General features: G+C 49.1%; 2 protein-coding genes across 3 annotated transcripts in view; one reads left to right on the top strand and one right to left on the bottom strand.

The window, feature by feature from the left end:
• Positions 1–314: 314 nt before the first annotated feature.
• Positions 315–11,427, bottom strand: LSM1 (LSM1 homolog, mRNA degradation associated). Its single transcript, XM_073588800.1, has 4 exons — positions 11,252–11,427; positions 7,735–7,803; positions 2,551–2,666; positions 315–730 (listed from the first exon to the last, which is right to left on the bottom strand). The coding sequence occupies exons 1-4, from the start codon at positions 11,295–11,297 to the stop codon at positions 560–562; spliced, it is 402 nt and encodes a 133-aa protein (XP_073444901.1). The 5' UTR covers positions 11,298–11,427; the 3' UTR covers positions 315–559.
• Positions 11,428–11,845: 418 nt separating this feature from the next.
• The window catches only part of BAG4 (BAG cochaperone 4), a 46,708-nt gene continuing 44,640 nt past the window's right edge, over positions 11,846–13,913 (top strand). The window contains exon 1 of one of the 2 annotated variants that reach the window (XM_073588798.1): positions 11,846–12,105. In XM_073588798.1, the coding sequence (XP_073444899.1) occupies positions 11,932–12,105 (174 nt within the window). In that variant the 5' untranslated portion in view covers positions 11,846–11,931. The remainder of the gene's footprint in view (positions 12,106–13,913) is intronic. The other variant, XM_073588799.1, reaches the window with a different exon arrangement.

Raw genomic sequence — 13,913 nt, 5'->3', positions numbered from 1 at the left:
GGGTTAGTGGTGAACTGGCTCATAGTACGGTAAGTACAAGTCTGTACATGGTTTTGCCATCATCTCCGTAGAAAGCCAAGCAAAGCCAATCAAGTCTGATGGTGTTCTCTGTACCATAACTCACTATGACCTGACAATTACAGGCCCACCAATACATTTTTCTGCTTTGTGTACAGCCTGAAGGGGCAGAGGAGGAAAGGGATTTTCCTTGGCATCCTGCACTAGACAAAAATCCCTCGAGGCATACACAGGTATTCCCACGCATTTTCCAGCTTTACAAACACATGGTATAATGAAGAGAAGAAGCACAATGATTAAAAAATAAACCAATCAAATTAAATCTTTAATGGGATTTCTTCCCCTCATCATTGTGGAACATAAGTGCTCTCATCTTGGCGTCATTACATGCAGCCGGAATCATTTAATACATTTTACCCATAATTAATATATTGCGGCTGCAGAAGACTAGTCCAGACAGAAAAAAGGCATAACCTAAAGTAATCCCCCTGGGATGTGTGGTAAGTGTGGACACATACAGTGCCATCATCCGCTCCAGAGTTCAGTACTCATCCAGGGTGTCTGCTCTGGGAATAGACAGGCCTCGCTCCTTCAGGGCCTGCAGCTTTACCTTCTCGGCCTCCTGCTTGCCTTGCTGTTCTAAACGCTGCTCCTCTAAGATCTCCTCAATGGAGACTTGTAGTAATTGTGTGTCGCTCTCCTTCTCCAGGTCCTGTGGTGACAAAAGAAAAAGATAATAGTGATGAGCGAGTATACTCATTGCTCAGATTTTCCCAAGCATGCTTGGGTGTCCTCCCAGTATTTTGGCGTGATTCGAGATTTAAGTTTGTCGCCGCAGCTGCATGATTTGTGGCTACTTGACAGCCTGAATACATGTGAGGAATGCCTGTTAGGGAATCCCCACATGTATTCAGACTGTCAAGTAGCTATACATGCAGCTGTGGCAATAGAAACTACATCTCCGAGCACTACCAAGTACTCGGCGATCACCCAAGCATGCTCAGGAAAAACCCGAGTAATGAGCACATTCACTCATCACTAATAAACTCTAAATCTGTTACTGATAAAGACCGATCCATCCATAGTTCATTAAAGGGGTCATCCACAAAGCAACAGAAAAATAAAAAGCACCAATGCCAATTCTGATATTTTTTTCTATATCCCCCATTAAGATTTCACAACTTAATGTTCAGGGACGCACATAATCTGTGTGCATGGAGACTACATGTACCAGCATCCTTCCATTTTCCAGATGTCATTAGAATCGAAGAAGGTTAGAGCTGTAAGGGACCTCCAGGGTCATCGTGTCCAACCCCCTGCTCAATGCACCATTCACTAAACCATCTCAGACAGATGTCTGTCCAGCCTCTGATGGAAGACTTCCATTGAAGGAGAACTCACCACCTCTTTTGGCAGCCTGTTCCAGTCATTGATCACCCTCACTGTCAAAGTTTTCTAGTATCTAATCTGTGTCTCCTCCCTTTCAGTTTCATTCCATTGCTTCTTGTGTTTCCATGTGCAAATGAGACTAAGGACGCTCTACACAGCACAAGCGACCAAGGCAAAACCTTATTCACCAGATCTAGCTCCCTCCAACTATCATGTTTCCAAACCTGAAGAAACACCTCAAGGGTACCAAATTTCACACCATTTGATGCCATGCCTGTTACGGATGCCTGATTTGAGGCACAACCAAAATACTTTTTGCAAGGCTTACAGAACTAGGAATACCGATGTAAGTAGTGTGTTCACATCAGTGAAGAGTACGTGGAATAAATGTAAAGTTTTATCTTCCCATCTCGTTTCTTTCTGGGTAAAGCCAAAGACTTATCAGCAGCCCCTCGAATGTGCTCTTATGGCCGTTCACAGGGCTTCCCATTTTGGTGACCAGTGGGGGTCCTGGTAGTGTGATCCCCTCCAATATGGTGTTGGTCACATGTTCAGTCCCCCTTTACACCAGACTATGCCTTTTAAGAGGATAGTCTAGTTGTGAAAATCCATTTTCAAGCTCCATTAGGCATCATTCATTGATTTCATGGAATTAGTTAAAATATTTTGCTTTGTGTTCGATTACTGAAATGTGGCCAAAACAAAGATAATGCTGCACACAGGCAGCGTAAAATGATGAACTAATATAAACCGGTCCTTTCACTTGACTGTTCCAGTTTGCCACTGATGCAGATATCCCGCCCGTATACACCACTGGCCAATATATCCTATTTATACCTGTGCGCAGAGTTTTCGTTACCTTGGATGAACTGGAATACCAGGAACAACTACTAAAAGCTGTGCATGGTAAACTGTGAATGGCTCCTTCACTGCTAATCAGAGGGGACGCCAAGAGTGAGACCCCCACTGCTCTAATATTGATGACATCCCAAGAATAGATCAAGTCATAGAAACCCCTTTATGGCTGAAAAGACCAAGGTTATCCAATGTCAGGTGATCTTAACAGCTGAGCTCCATGCAGACATCTGCCAGATTGTTTTTTTTAGAAGATCATTGCAGGCATTCACCACTTTCGTTACTCACTATTTCTCCAAGAAGGACCACATTTTCTCCTCGTACCACAAATATTCCTCTAGGAATATCGCCGTATTTCTTCCCAACGTGTATCCTCTCCACAGTCTGATGCAGAACAAGATTGGCTAAAAACAGGGGAGAAAAAAAAAAAAAAAAAAAGCAGAAGTGACTAGTGAGATCAGATAGTTCCTGAAAGCATCCAGGCGCTACATGAGGCTGTGCCGCCATACCAGGCCTGGGCCAGAGCAGGAGAACGCTTTGTTAAAGGGGTCTCGGGTGGGCACTAGGTGCCGCTCATGGACAATCAGGAACGGGTTCTTGTAAGGTGATTTCAACTTACGCCATTACAGGTCTTGAAAAACATCTAAAGTTCAGACATTGCACCATTGCTTTTATAACACCTGGAAGTAGCAATGAATTGACACCATACATTTCCCACATCCTTTGCCACTTGCATGCAGATTTACTCAAATTTTCAGGAGCGGTAAAGGTACTGTCACACTTAGCGATGCACCAGCGATCCCGACCAGCGATATGACACGGTCAGGATCACTGGTGCATCGCTAAGTGGTCGCTAGTGAGCTGCCACACAGGCAGATCTCACCAGCAACGTCGCAGGGGTCACTACTTACCTGGCAGACGAGGCGATCCTGACGTCCTCCCGCCTGCGTCCACGCGTCGCTCGTCTCCACAGCAGGAAGCCCAGCAGGAAGCTGACGACGAGAAAGGGTCCAGGACGTTCCCGCGCGATCAGCGACAGACAGCGGGGGAGCGGACAGAGGTAAGTATCACACACAGTGATATCGCTAGCAATATCGCTGCTACGTCACAAAAACCAGTGACGTTATAGCGATATCGCTTAGTGTGACGGGCCCTTAAGATCTAGCAGTCAAGTGGGGAATGAGATTATTTACTAAACCAGATGACAGATACTGTTATAGACTCACAAGAAATGTGATGGTCTCTCTAGTTATTTAGCGGTACCTTCACTTCATCAATAAGTACTACCACGTAACCTCTCCAACTCCTGATCCTCTGACGCGGCCAGCACCAAGCTATAGGCCTTGTGCCTGTATACATGGGGGGGCTGTTTGCATAACAAATGTTCAAGTTTCAGCAAGAACTAAAATTTCCCTACAGATATTTGAATAACAATCACTCATCACAAAAGCAGGTAAATATACAGGAATAGCTGCTACATGGATGGGTACACCTCCAGTGCACAAAAATAAACTAACTCTATAAGGAAGCGTTATGTATACATAATATATTTATTTTACAGGATATGAGACTCACATACCCAACCAGTAACTGTAAAAGATAGATAAAAAAATTATATATTATAATATATATAATTATAATATATAATTTTTTTATATATTACACACACACACACACACACACACATATATACACATACACATTTTAGAGGTCTGGATTTGGAATGATATTCAAAATCAAATGTGAAAAATCAAATCACAGGCTGATCCAACTGCAGTGGAAATGCCTCAAGACAAGGAAGTGACTCTTAGTAGTCGAAATGCCCTCACCCCTAGAGGTACTGTACAGGAGCATGAGGCAGTGTCTACAACCCACAGTAGTCGCTCAAGTAGTGCAACTCATTCAGGATGGCTCATCAATGCCAGCTGTGGTAAGGAAAATAGCTGTGTCTGTCAGCGTAGTGTCCAGAGCATGGAGCAGATACCAGGACACTGGCCAGTACACCAGGAGGCTTGGAGGGAGCTGTAGGAGGGCAACAACCCAACAGCAGGACCGCTACATCCTCATTTGTGCAAGGAGGAAAAGGAGGAGCGGTGCCAGAGCCCTGCAGAATGACCTCCAGCATGAGGTCAGTAATGATGTAGGGAGGTATTTCTTTGGAGGGCCACAAAGCCCTCCATGCTCTAGCCAGAGGTATTATTATTACTATTATGCATTTATATAGTGCCATTTATTTCATGGCGCTTTACATGTGAAAAGGGGAAATATAGACAAGTATAGTAAACATGTGTAAGACAAGGGACACACAAGTACATAAGGAGAGGGGACCCTGCCCGCGAGGGCTCACAGTCTACAGGGGTGGGTGAGGATACAGTAGGAGAGGGTAGAGCAGGTCTTGCTGTGGTTCAGTAGATCGAGGATCATTGCAGGCTGTAGGCTTGTTGGAACAGGTGAGTCTTCAGGTTCTTCTGGAAGGTTTCCGTTGTTGGTGAGAGTCTGATGTGTTGCAGCAGGGAGTTCCAGAGTATGGGGGAAGCACGGGAGAAGTCTTGAATGCGGTTGTGGGAAGAAGAGATAAGGGGGGGGGGGGGGTAGAGAAGGAGATCTTGAGATGATCGAAGGTTGCGTGCGGGTAGGTAGCCTGACTGCCATTAGGTAATGGTATGAGATCCACTGTGAGACCATATGCAGGTGCCCTGGGTTCCTTCTGATGCATGACAATACTAGGCCTCATATGGCTGAAGTGTGTCAGCAGTTCCTGCATGATGAAGGCATTGATGCCTGAATACAATTGAGCACATCTGGGATATCATGTCTGTTCCATACACCAACACCACTCTGCAACACAGTCTTTCCAGGAGTTGACTCATGCCTTAATCCAGGTCTGGGAGGAGATCCCTCAGGAGAACATCCACCACCTCATCAGGAACATGCCCAGGCATTGTAGGGAGGACATACATTCACATGGAAGCCATACACACTACTGAGCATCATTTTCTTGTCTTGAGGCATTTCCACTGAAGTTGGATCAGCCTGTAATTTGATTTTCCACTTTGATTTTGAGTATCATTCCAAATCCAGACCTCCATGGCATATTGATTTACATTGATCATTTTTATGTTTTACTGCTATCAACCCAATTCACTATGGATGTGGTATATTAGTGTTCCCTTTACATTTTTTTGAGCAGTGCATACCCACTCTGCTATGTTTCATATACATCTCTAGATACATCTCTGCATATTACCATCTGGTGATGCGAATATACAGGGGTACTCATGCATGGGAACATGTCCGTCCTTCCCCCCCCCCCCCCCCCCATGAATGCTTGTCCATGTATAAAACTCAGAAAGCCTCCTGACCACCAAATGTTGGGAGTTCCCTCTTTCCAGTTGGATGTCCAGTGGCCAGTGATCAGCCGCTAATACAGTGTGGATATAGAATACATGGCAATCAGTGCCAGCTCCACCACTGCCACCTAGTGATGTACAGGCCATCAATAAGTCACTATGTGAGGCTGTGAATCATGCAAACACCCAGCACAAAGAAGTTTCTATATTAACCCTTTAAAGGGGAGCAGTTTTATGTAAACAAGGCTTAATCTATATATGAACCACATGTTTTGCCTACCATCTCACACACTGGTGGGCAGTTACATCAATACTGGCTTTTCATCCATCACACTAGCCCCAGAATCTGTATGAGCTGGAAAACATCTCATTATAAGTTCTCCCTTTCTTATACCAATTATTTTGACTACTGGGTTGTGGTTGAGCCATCCATCTTCTGTCCCACCTTTTCTAGCTGCCTAAAATATGAAAAGTTGCTGCAATTCCATGCTGCACCCAAATCTCTGCCCCATTACACGCCACACACCAAAACCCCCCCCAATATCTCCAGCTTGCGATTTAATTCCTGACCATTCACTGGTTTGCAATCAGTGGGTAGGAACACTTATTTCTCGGCAATAAACCAGTCTGTAGCAAGCCTTGCTCCCAGCTAAGATGTGGCTACAATGGTATCCAACCCACACATTGCTGTGACCCCCAAGACTCCAGAGATTAATGCAGCAGATGTACTTAGTATCTCACTATATAGGGAACATTTGTGATGAGGACGGCATATAGCCAGGACACGCCACCACATCCTATACAGGTGCAAGTAGCTTCTACCTTCTCGGGATGGTGACAAGGATTGTGGGCGCCACCATGACGCCACAGCAGACTCAAGTGATAAAAGGTGACTAATCAGGACAATTATTCAACTGACTGACAAATGATGAACGGCGGCTATTTCCACTACTAGGCCAGTTATTGGGGGACTCGCGGTGAGTGTATGGTAAATTCACCACCGATTCCAATGCACGGAATATATAGACTCACATTTATACATATACACCCCAGTACGGTCACTGCCAGTTCCACACTAATAAAAGAACTACTCGCTGTCATCAATCATTTATACAGGCTGATTGGACACCCACTACGGTAGTGTATGGCTTCAAGAGGGCAGTCTGATGGGTGTCACAGGTCCAGGGGTCTCCCATCTTCTTGCTACGCCACCCTCCTGTGCAGGCATACTTCTCTGCCTTGTTGAAGGCAGAGCAAAGTACTGCAGTGCACAGGCGCTTTGAAAGGCCAGAGAGACTGCATTGCAGTACTTTACTTTGCCCTCAACAAGGCAGAGAAGTACGCCTGCGCAGGAAGGCGAAGCAAGGAGCCATGAATCAAGGAGGGCGACGTCGCAAGAAGATGGGATGTGCTGGACCTGGACCTGCGACACACATCGGACTAACCCCCAGGGTGAGTATAAGAAAATCTTTCTTATCTTTCAGGTCGGATCGGGGGCTTCTCTACAGCATAATGCTGTCGATAAGCCCTGAAAGGCGGTGGCCACATCTTATAGCAGCCAAAACAGGTGACAGGTTCACTTCAATTAGTTTCTCTCTTCCCTACTTGTAAATAATCCCATGTTTAATGTGAGGTCCCCGCTTCAATGGAGGTGTCTTACGAATTTTTAACTTTTGTCTATGACCACAGACTCTCTCACCCTGCTCACGTCCAACGCTGAGTGTCTACTGCTGCTCCCAGTGTCCGAGTCTGTGGCACTGACTTCACCTTGACAGCGCTGCAAACAGCGAGCAGCTCATGCAACTCTGGTAGAGTCACTAAACCCAGTGATTGGCAGCAGCGCTGCCGATGTGACAGAGCAGTGGCGGAGGCTCTAGGCTTTACACACCCTTACTGGGTCCAGAGCCTTTTATTACTTTAAACTGCACAAGAAGCTTCTGTAATTGAAAAAGATCCCTTTGAGCCATTAATTTAGGGGTTATACGATAGAGGTCACTCCTGTTACATTTGTGCAGTCAATACCAGACACAAGATAAGATGTGATTATTTTTCTAACAGCCCAGTGTTGCATATTGGAGACCCCATTCAAAGGAAATGAAACCCACCAAAATGAGAGGCTTACCAAACTGGTCAATGCTTCTCAAGTATCCAATAAGCGTCCTTCCATCTCTGAGTAGGACCAAGTGTTTTTCTGGAAAAAAAAAAAAAAAAAAAAAAAAAAGGTACAGTCATATGGTATAGCAGAGCCACCAAAGTCATTTACAGGGGGGAGGAAATCAGACTGCCCAGATTTCAGGCACTCCCGCATCAACACCGATTATTAGCCATTAAAAGGGGGGGCCAATCCCTGGGACCTGCATCGATACACAGATCAGGGGAACTTCTTCCAAAAATGCAAAAGGACATCCAACCACAGCGTCATTCTTTTTCTATGAGGCTGCCAAAAAAAGTCAAGTGCATCGCTCTGCAGCCTTATAAAGAATGAACAAAGCGATGGTTACGTTCATAATGCCGCTCCATTCTAACTGGGATAAGAGTGCCCTGTTCTGCTGATCCGAGAGACTGGACCCCGTCCAATCAAGTTGGCATTTATCTTGTGGATAGGTACGTTTTTTCAGACAATCCCTTTAAAGCGACATCCCCAATCTTATGACGGCATCTCCCCGTCAGTTTTCTAGTATTTAAAAAAAAAAAGTGAGCAGGACTTCACATAAGGGAGCACAGACCGTCACATTGCAGTGGGCAGAGAGTTGGCGCATCATTTGGGCTGTCCATGCACCAGCTTTATCGCAATGGTTGCACCCCTTACGTAAATGGAGGGTCTTACGCCAAGCTGGCAGATGATACACAGTCTTGATAAATTCTCTGAGCTTTGTGCCCCAGACATTGTAGAACTAAAGCGGGTTTAGAGGTGAGTAGCGAAAGTACCGTAATAGATGGAAAGGGTGGACTACAATAACCAGAAATATTAAAACTAGAGTTTAAAAGGGAAAAAATATCTAGGAATCCCTTTCTTAAAGAATCTGTCACTCTTTTTGCTTCCCCAGCATTATATAAGGACAGACACTGATTCCAGCGCTGGGTCACTTAACATTAACAGAACTTAACACGTAAAACGTTGATCCACTGCAGCTCTGTTAGTTCTCTCGGTGATGAGCTCCTGCTACAAAATCCCCCTTATTCATGAGCTGTGGCCATCTCCACCACCAACACTGATTGGCAGCTTAGTGCCTATGCACAGTGTAGCCAGACAGCACAAGGCCATCAACACCAAAAACGAGCAAAGCTGTACAAGACAAAACCAAACAAAACACGGTTTTATCATAACTACAGCAAGCCGCTCCGTGAGTAACCCAGCTGTAAAGTCCCGATCTATGCTCCGATTTTATGACTGTTCTCACACTGGCAAGCTGAAATCCTAGTTACTTTTAATCTCTTCCTTTTTCTCATTTTTCCCCCTCACCTTCCTAGAGTCATACCTTATTTTTCCTATATTATAGCCACATGAAGACATTTTTGTGGGCCAAGTTGTAGTTTTGGATGACACCATTGATTTTACAATGTAAAGTACTGAAAAATATTTAAACTCAACTCCAATATTATTTGGGATTTGTTAGTGCAGGAAAAGTGACCTGACAATTTGATTCTTCAGGTCAGTGTGACAGCAATAGACTGGGTTTACTTTTTCTAAATATTTTCATTGTTTGGAATAAGCGTGGCTCGGGGGGGGGGGGGAGATATGGTAAATGTAAATTGTGGAGAAAGATTGTGCTTTATGAACCTAGCTGTTTTTTAACCTATGTAACAAAAGGATGCTCAATCCTAAAGGGTTTTAACCTGGACTCTGGGGTCAGAGTCTGTGTCCATTTTGGTGGAGTCGGGATAAAATTGACCGACTCCTAAACTATTTAATACATTGGGTGCAGCAGCACAATGCAGGATGAGCTGTAAATGTCTTCATAAGAGTTTGGGGAAGTTATGAAATGTCCTAAAAATATATGTTCCTGATCTAAGGATCTCAGCTTTTAGTTGAGATGAATCTGTGCTGCACATGCTCAGTAGTGACCAGTGCTGTGGGGCCGTAGTGGAGATGAATCTGTGCTGCACTTTATGCACATGCTCAGTAGTCACCAGTGCTGTGGGGTCATAGATGAGATGAATCTGTGCTGCACTTTATGCACATGCTCAGTAGTCACCAGTGCTGTGGGGTCATAGATGAGATGAATCTGTGCTGCACTTTATGCACATGCTCAGTAGTGACCAGTGCTGCGGGGTCGTAGATGAGATGAATCTGTGCTGCCCTTTATGCACATGCTCAGTAATGACCAGTGCTGTGGGGCCGTAGTGGAGATGAATCTGTGCTGCACTTTATGTACATGCTCAGCAGTGACCAGTGCTGTGGGGTCATAGATGAGATGAATCTGTGCTGCACTTTATGTACATGCTCGGTAGTGACCAGTGCTGTGGGGTCGTATATGAGATGAATCTGTGCTGCACTTTATGCACATGCTCAGTAGTGACCAGTGCTGTGGGGTCATAGCTGAGATGAATCTGTGCTTAACTTTATGCACATGCTCAGTAGTGACCAGTGCTGTGGGGTCAGAGTCAGGGGAAATTGAAGCTTCGGAGGTTTGTCTTATCAATGCCACGGTCCTGCTTTTCAGGACAAACACCCGCATGGCAGACATTCAGTTCCATTGATCTGAATATGGATGGAAGCTCTGAAGCAGAGGGGGAATCCGCTGATACACCATGATTATTATATACCGTACCCCTCATCATGGCTACGGGTCGGAAAATCTCAGTCACTTAAAAGGAATCTGTCAGCAGGTTATTGCTCTAATCTGTGGGCAGCTTAACGTAGGGACAGAGCCCCTGATTTCTGGATGTGTCATGTATTGATCAAGTGCCGTTCCTACACAACAAGTGTTTTATCAGCAGGACATTATCAGTGCCAGACTGGTGCCCTCCAGACACCTGGTCTGACCACGTCCCCTCCTGTGCTTACATAATGTACAGAGATAACCTAGTGTGGGCAGGAGCAGCTTTCTAAGCCCTGCTACATCAGAAAAACTATCACAACTACTGCACCCCAATAACCTAAGTGACACATCACTGGAATTAGGGTCTCTGCCCCAACATCATGCCGATCTGAAGCGAGGTAACAAATCTACTGACAGATTCGTCTTAAAGGAGTGTAATGGTTTTGGAAACCACATTCCCAAGCAACAACAATTGTGCTTTACTCACCCTCCCCTGACCTACCACCGAGTTTCCGCCGCAGCTCCCTGTATATTAACTACAGTGCTGAAGCCAACGAGTGAGCTCAGCGGATCAAACTAGTGACCTGGTGATTGGCGACGGCAATAACTGACACAGGGTGCAGAAGCGGAGACTCAGCTGGACCGGGTGATGGGGAGGAAAGCTCAATGTCTAACAAAAACCACTTAAGCTGGGGAACAGGCCTTTTCTGGAACTTGAAACCTCATTTTAAAGGGATTTGTTAGACATTGAATATTCTCAGGACAATCCCTTTAAGATAAAAAGCACCAGTTGCCCATGGCAACCAACCGGAAGTCACCTCGGAGCTCAGTCACCCCCCCGCCCCGCAGCAGACGCCAGGTGCGCGCTATACTGACTGTCAATGTCCTCTATGAGGCTGGCGGTCCCCGGCATGTAATTCATCCTCTCACCCGCCCCCTACTCGGGGCAGAGCCTCACACCGGACACCACGGCGCCAACAAGCCGGCAAGAAGCGTCGCCATCCTTCAATACAAAAACAATAAATGACGCACGCCACACGAGTCGCGGAATATAACTACGGCCGTGACGTCATATGTCCGCGCTGGGTGGGTGTGGTCACACGGCTGCCGTCTATTATTACATTACACCCGATTGGACAACAGGAGTTAATGCTCGCTGAGAGGTGTGGTTAATATCTGAACCCTGATTGGCTGAAAAGATAAAAGTGGGCGCGGTCAAAAAAGGATACGTCTCATATGCGCCTGCGCATATATTGCAGTTTTGATTTGAGAAGGTTAGAGTGACGTAAGCGGATTATTGCACTCTTGATTGGCTAGAATACTTATAGAGGACAAGTGAAGGCGGTAACTTATGGGTAAAGTGACAGATAATTTCCTCACTCCTTATTGGCTGTTTGAAACTGTAGTGGGCGTGTCATGTTTCGCACGCTCAAGTCTAATTGGCTACTGATTATTCTCCACCGGTGTGATTGGTTGACGGTTGCTTGCCACGCTTCGTACCGCGCTTGCGCACTAGCAGTGTGTTTGCGCGGCTGGCTGTTTACTCTGCTACTTTCATGTCGGCTACGCACAGAGCCGGAGATGGCAGCGGGTATTATCCCTCCGGGGAGGTGCTGGCGCGGCCGCGGCAGGGGGAGGCCGCCACCGGCTGGGGCTCCGGATATTATCCCCAGGAGACTGCAAGAAGCTGGGCCGGAGGCGGAGAGATGGGAGGAGCCGCCGGAGCGCAGGTATTGTGTTCCCGCCGGTGCTTCAGTGACCGGTCACGGTCTCACCCTGTGCGTCCACCTAGGGCGCCCCCTTTTGGGAGAGCTGGGGGGCGGGAAGATGGCGGCTGTGCAGTCACCCGGAGCAGTAGGGGCGCAGAGGGACTGACAACCGCGGGCCGGGAGGCGCCTGTGGCTGTCACCAGCTGTACTGCCCCGAACCAGTGGGAAGCCGGAAGGTGTGAGCCCTGTGAGGAGGGGAGATGGCAGGTCCGCTGGGGCGGAGTCCCCAAAAATGCACAGATTATGAGGATGCTCCCCGGGACGTGGCACATGGTGCAGGGGGAGCTCCCCGGGACGCGGCACATGGTGCAGGGGGGTGCTCCCCGGGACGCGGCACATGGTGCAGGGGGGTGCTCCCCGGGACGCGGCACATGGTGCAGGGGGGAGCTCCCCGGGGATGCGGCACATGGTGCAGGGGGGTGCTCCCCGGGGACGCGGCACATGGTGCAGGGGGAGCTCCCCGGGACGCGGCACATGGTGCAGGGGGGTGCTCCCCGGGACGCGGCACATGGTGCAGGGGGGTGCTCCCCGGGACGCGGCACATGGTGCAGGGGGGAGCTCCCCGGGGATGCGGCACATGGTGCAGGGGGGTGCTCCCCGGGGACGCGGCACATGGTGCAGGGGGAGCTCCCCGGGGACGCGGCACATGGTGCAGGGGGGTGCTCCCCGGGGACGCGGCACATGGTGCAGGGGGGAGCTCCCCGGGGACGCGGCACATGGTTCAGGGGGGAGCTCCCCGGGGACGCGGCACATGGTTCAGGGGGGTGCTCCCCGGGGACGCGGCACATGGTGCAGGGGGAGCTCCCCGGGGACGCGGCACATGGTGCAGGGGGAGCTCCCCGGGGACGCGGCACATGGTGCAGGGGGAGCTCCCCGGGGACGCGGCACATGGTGCAGGGGGGAGCTCCCCGGGGACGCGGCACATGGTGCAGGGGGAGCTCCCCGGGGACGCGGCACATGGTGCAGGGGGGTGCTCCCCGAGGACGCGGCACATGGTGCAGGGGGAGCTCCCCGGGGACGCGGCACATGGTTCAGGGGGGTGCTCCCTGGGGACGCGGCACATGGTTCAGGGGGGTGCTCCCCGGGGACGCGGCACATGGTGCAGGGGGAGCTCCCCGGGGACGCGGCACATGGTGCAGGGGGAGCTCCCCGGGGACGCGGCACATGGTGCAGGGGGAGCTCCCCGGGGACGCGGCACATGGTGCAGGGGGGTGCTCCCCGAGGACGCGGCACATGGTGCAGGGGGGAGCTCCCCGAGGACGCGGCACATGGTGCAGGGGGGAGCTCCCCGGGGACGCGGCACATGGTGCAGGGGGAGCTCCCCGGGGACGCGGCACATGGTGCAGGGGGAGCTCCCCGGGGACGCGGCACATGGTGCAGGGGGAGCTCCCCGGGGACGCGGCACATGGTGCAGGGGGAGCTCCCCGGGGACGCGGCACATGGTGCAGGGGGAGCTCCCCGGGGACGCGGCACATGGTGCAGGGGGAGCTCCCCGGGGACGCGGCACATGGTGCAGGGGGAGCTCCCCGGCATGTAGCAAAACTGTTAGCCAGAGGACACAGTCTCACAGCTGACCATTTCTGCACCTCCGACCACAGCGATTTGCTCCTCTTTAGTGGAGCAAATGTAATAAAGGGTCAGCAATAGGACAACTTTTTTATGGGGCTGTGTCCATGTAGACTCGGTGGGTTTCCGAGGCATTGGAACCCCATCGATCATAAAACAATACTATTTATCAGGGCTGTGGAGTCGGTAAGCCAAACCTGCGA

Source organism: Dendrobates tinctorius, unplaced genomic scaffold (assembly GCF_039654945.1).
Source record: "Dendrobates tinctorius isolate UK_male_01 unplaced genomic scaffold, ASM3965494v1 ptg000104l, whole genome shotgun sequence".
NCBI lineage: Eukaryota > Metazoa > Chordata > Amphibia > Anura > Dendrobatidae > Dendrobates > Dendrobates tinctorius.
This window is presented reverse-complemented; position numbering and strand designations above follow the sequence as displayed.

What these genes read in the sequence shown, in the direction of transcription:
- LSM1 (XM_073588800.1), bottom strand. Translation starts at nt 11,297, where the DNA reads ATGAATTACATGCCGGGGACCGCCAGCCTCATAGAGGACATTGACA. An exon ending in CCTCATAGAGGACATTGACA is followed by an intron (nt 7,804 to 11,251) that starts GTCAGTATAGCG and finishes TTTTTTTTCCAG; the next exon opens with AAAAACACTTGGTCCTACTC. An exon ending in TGGTCCTTCTTGGAGAAATA is followed by an intron (nt 731 to 2,550) that starts GTGAGTAACGAA and finishes TTGTCACCACAG; the next exon opens with GACCTGGAGAAGGAGAGCGA.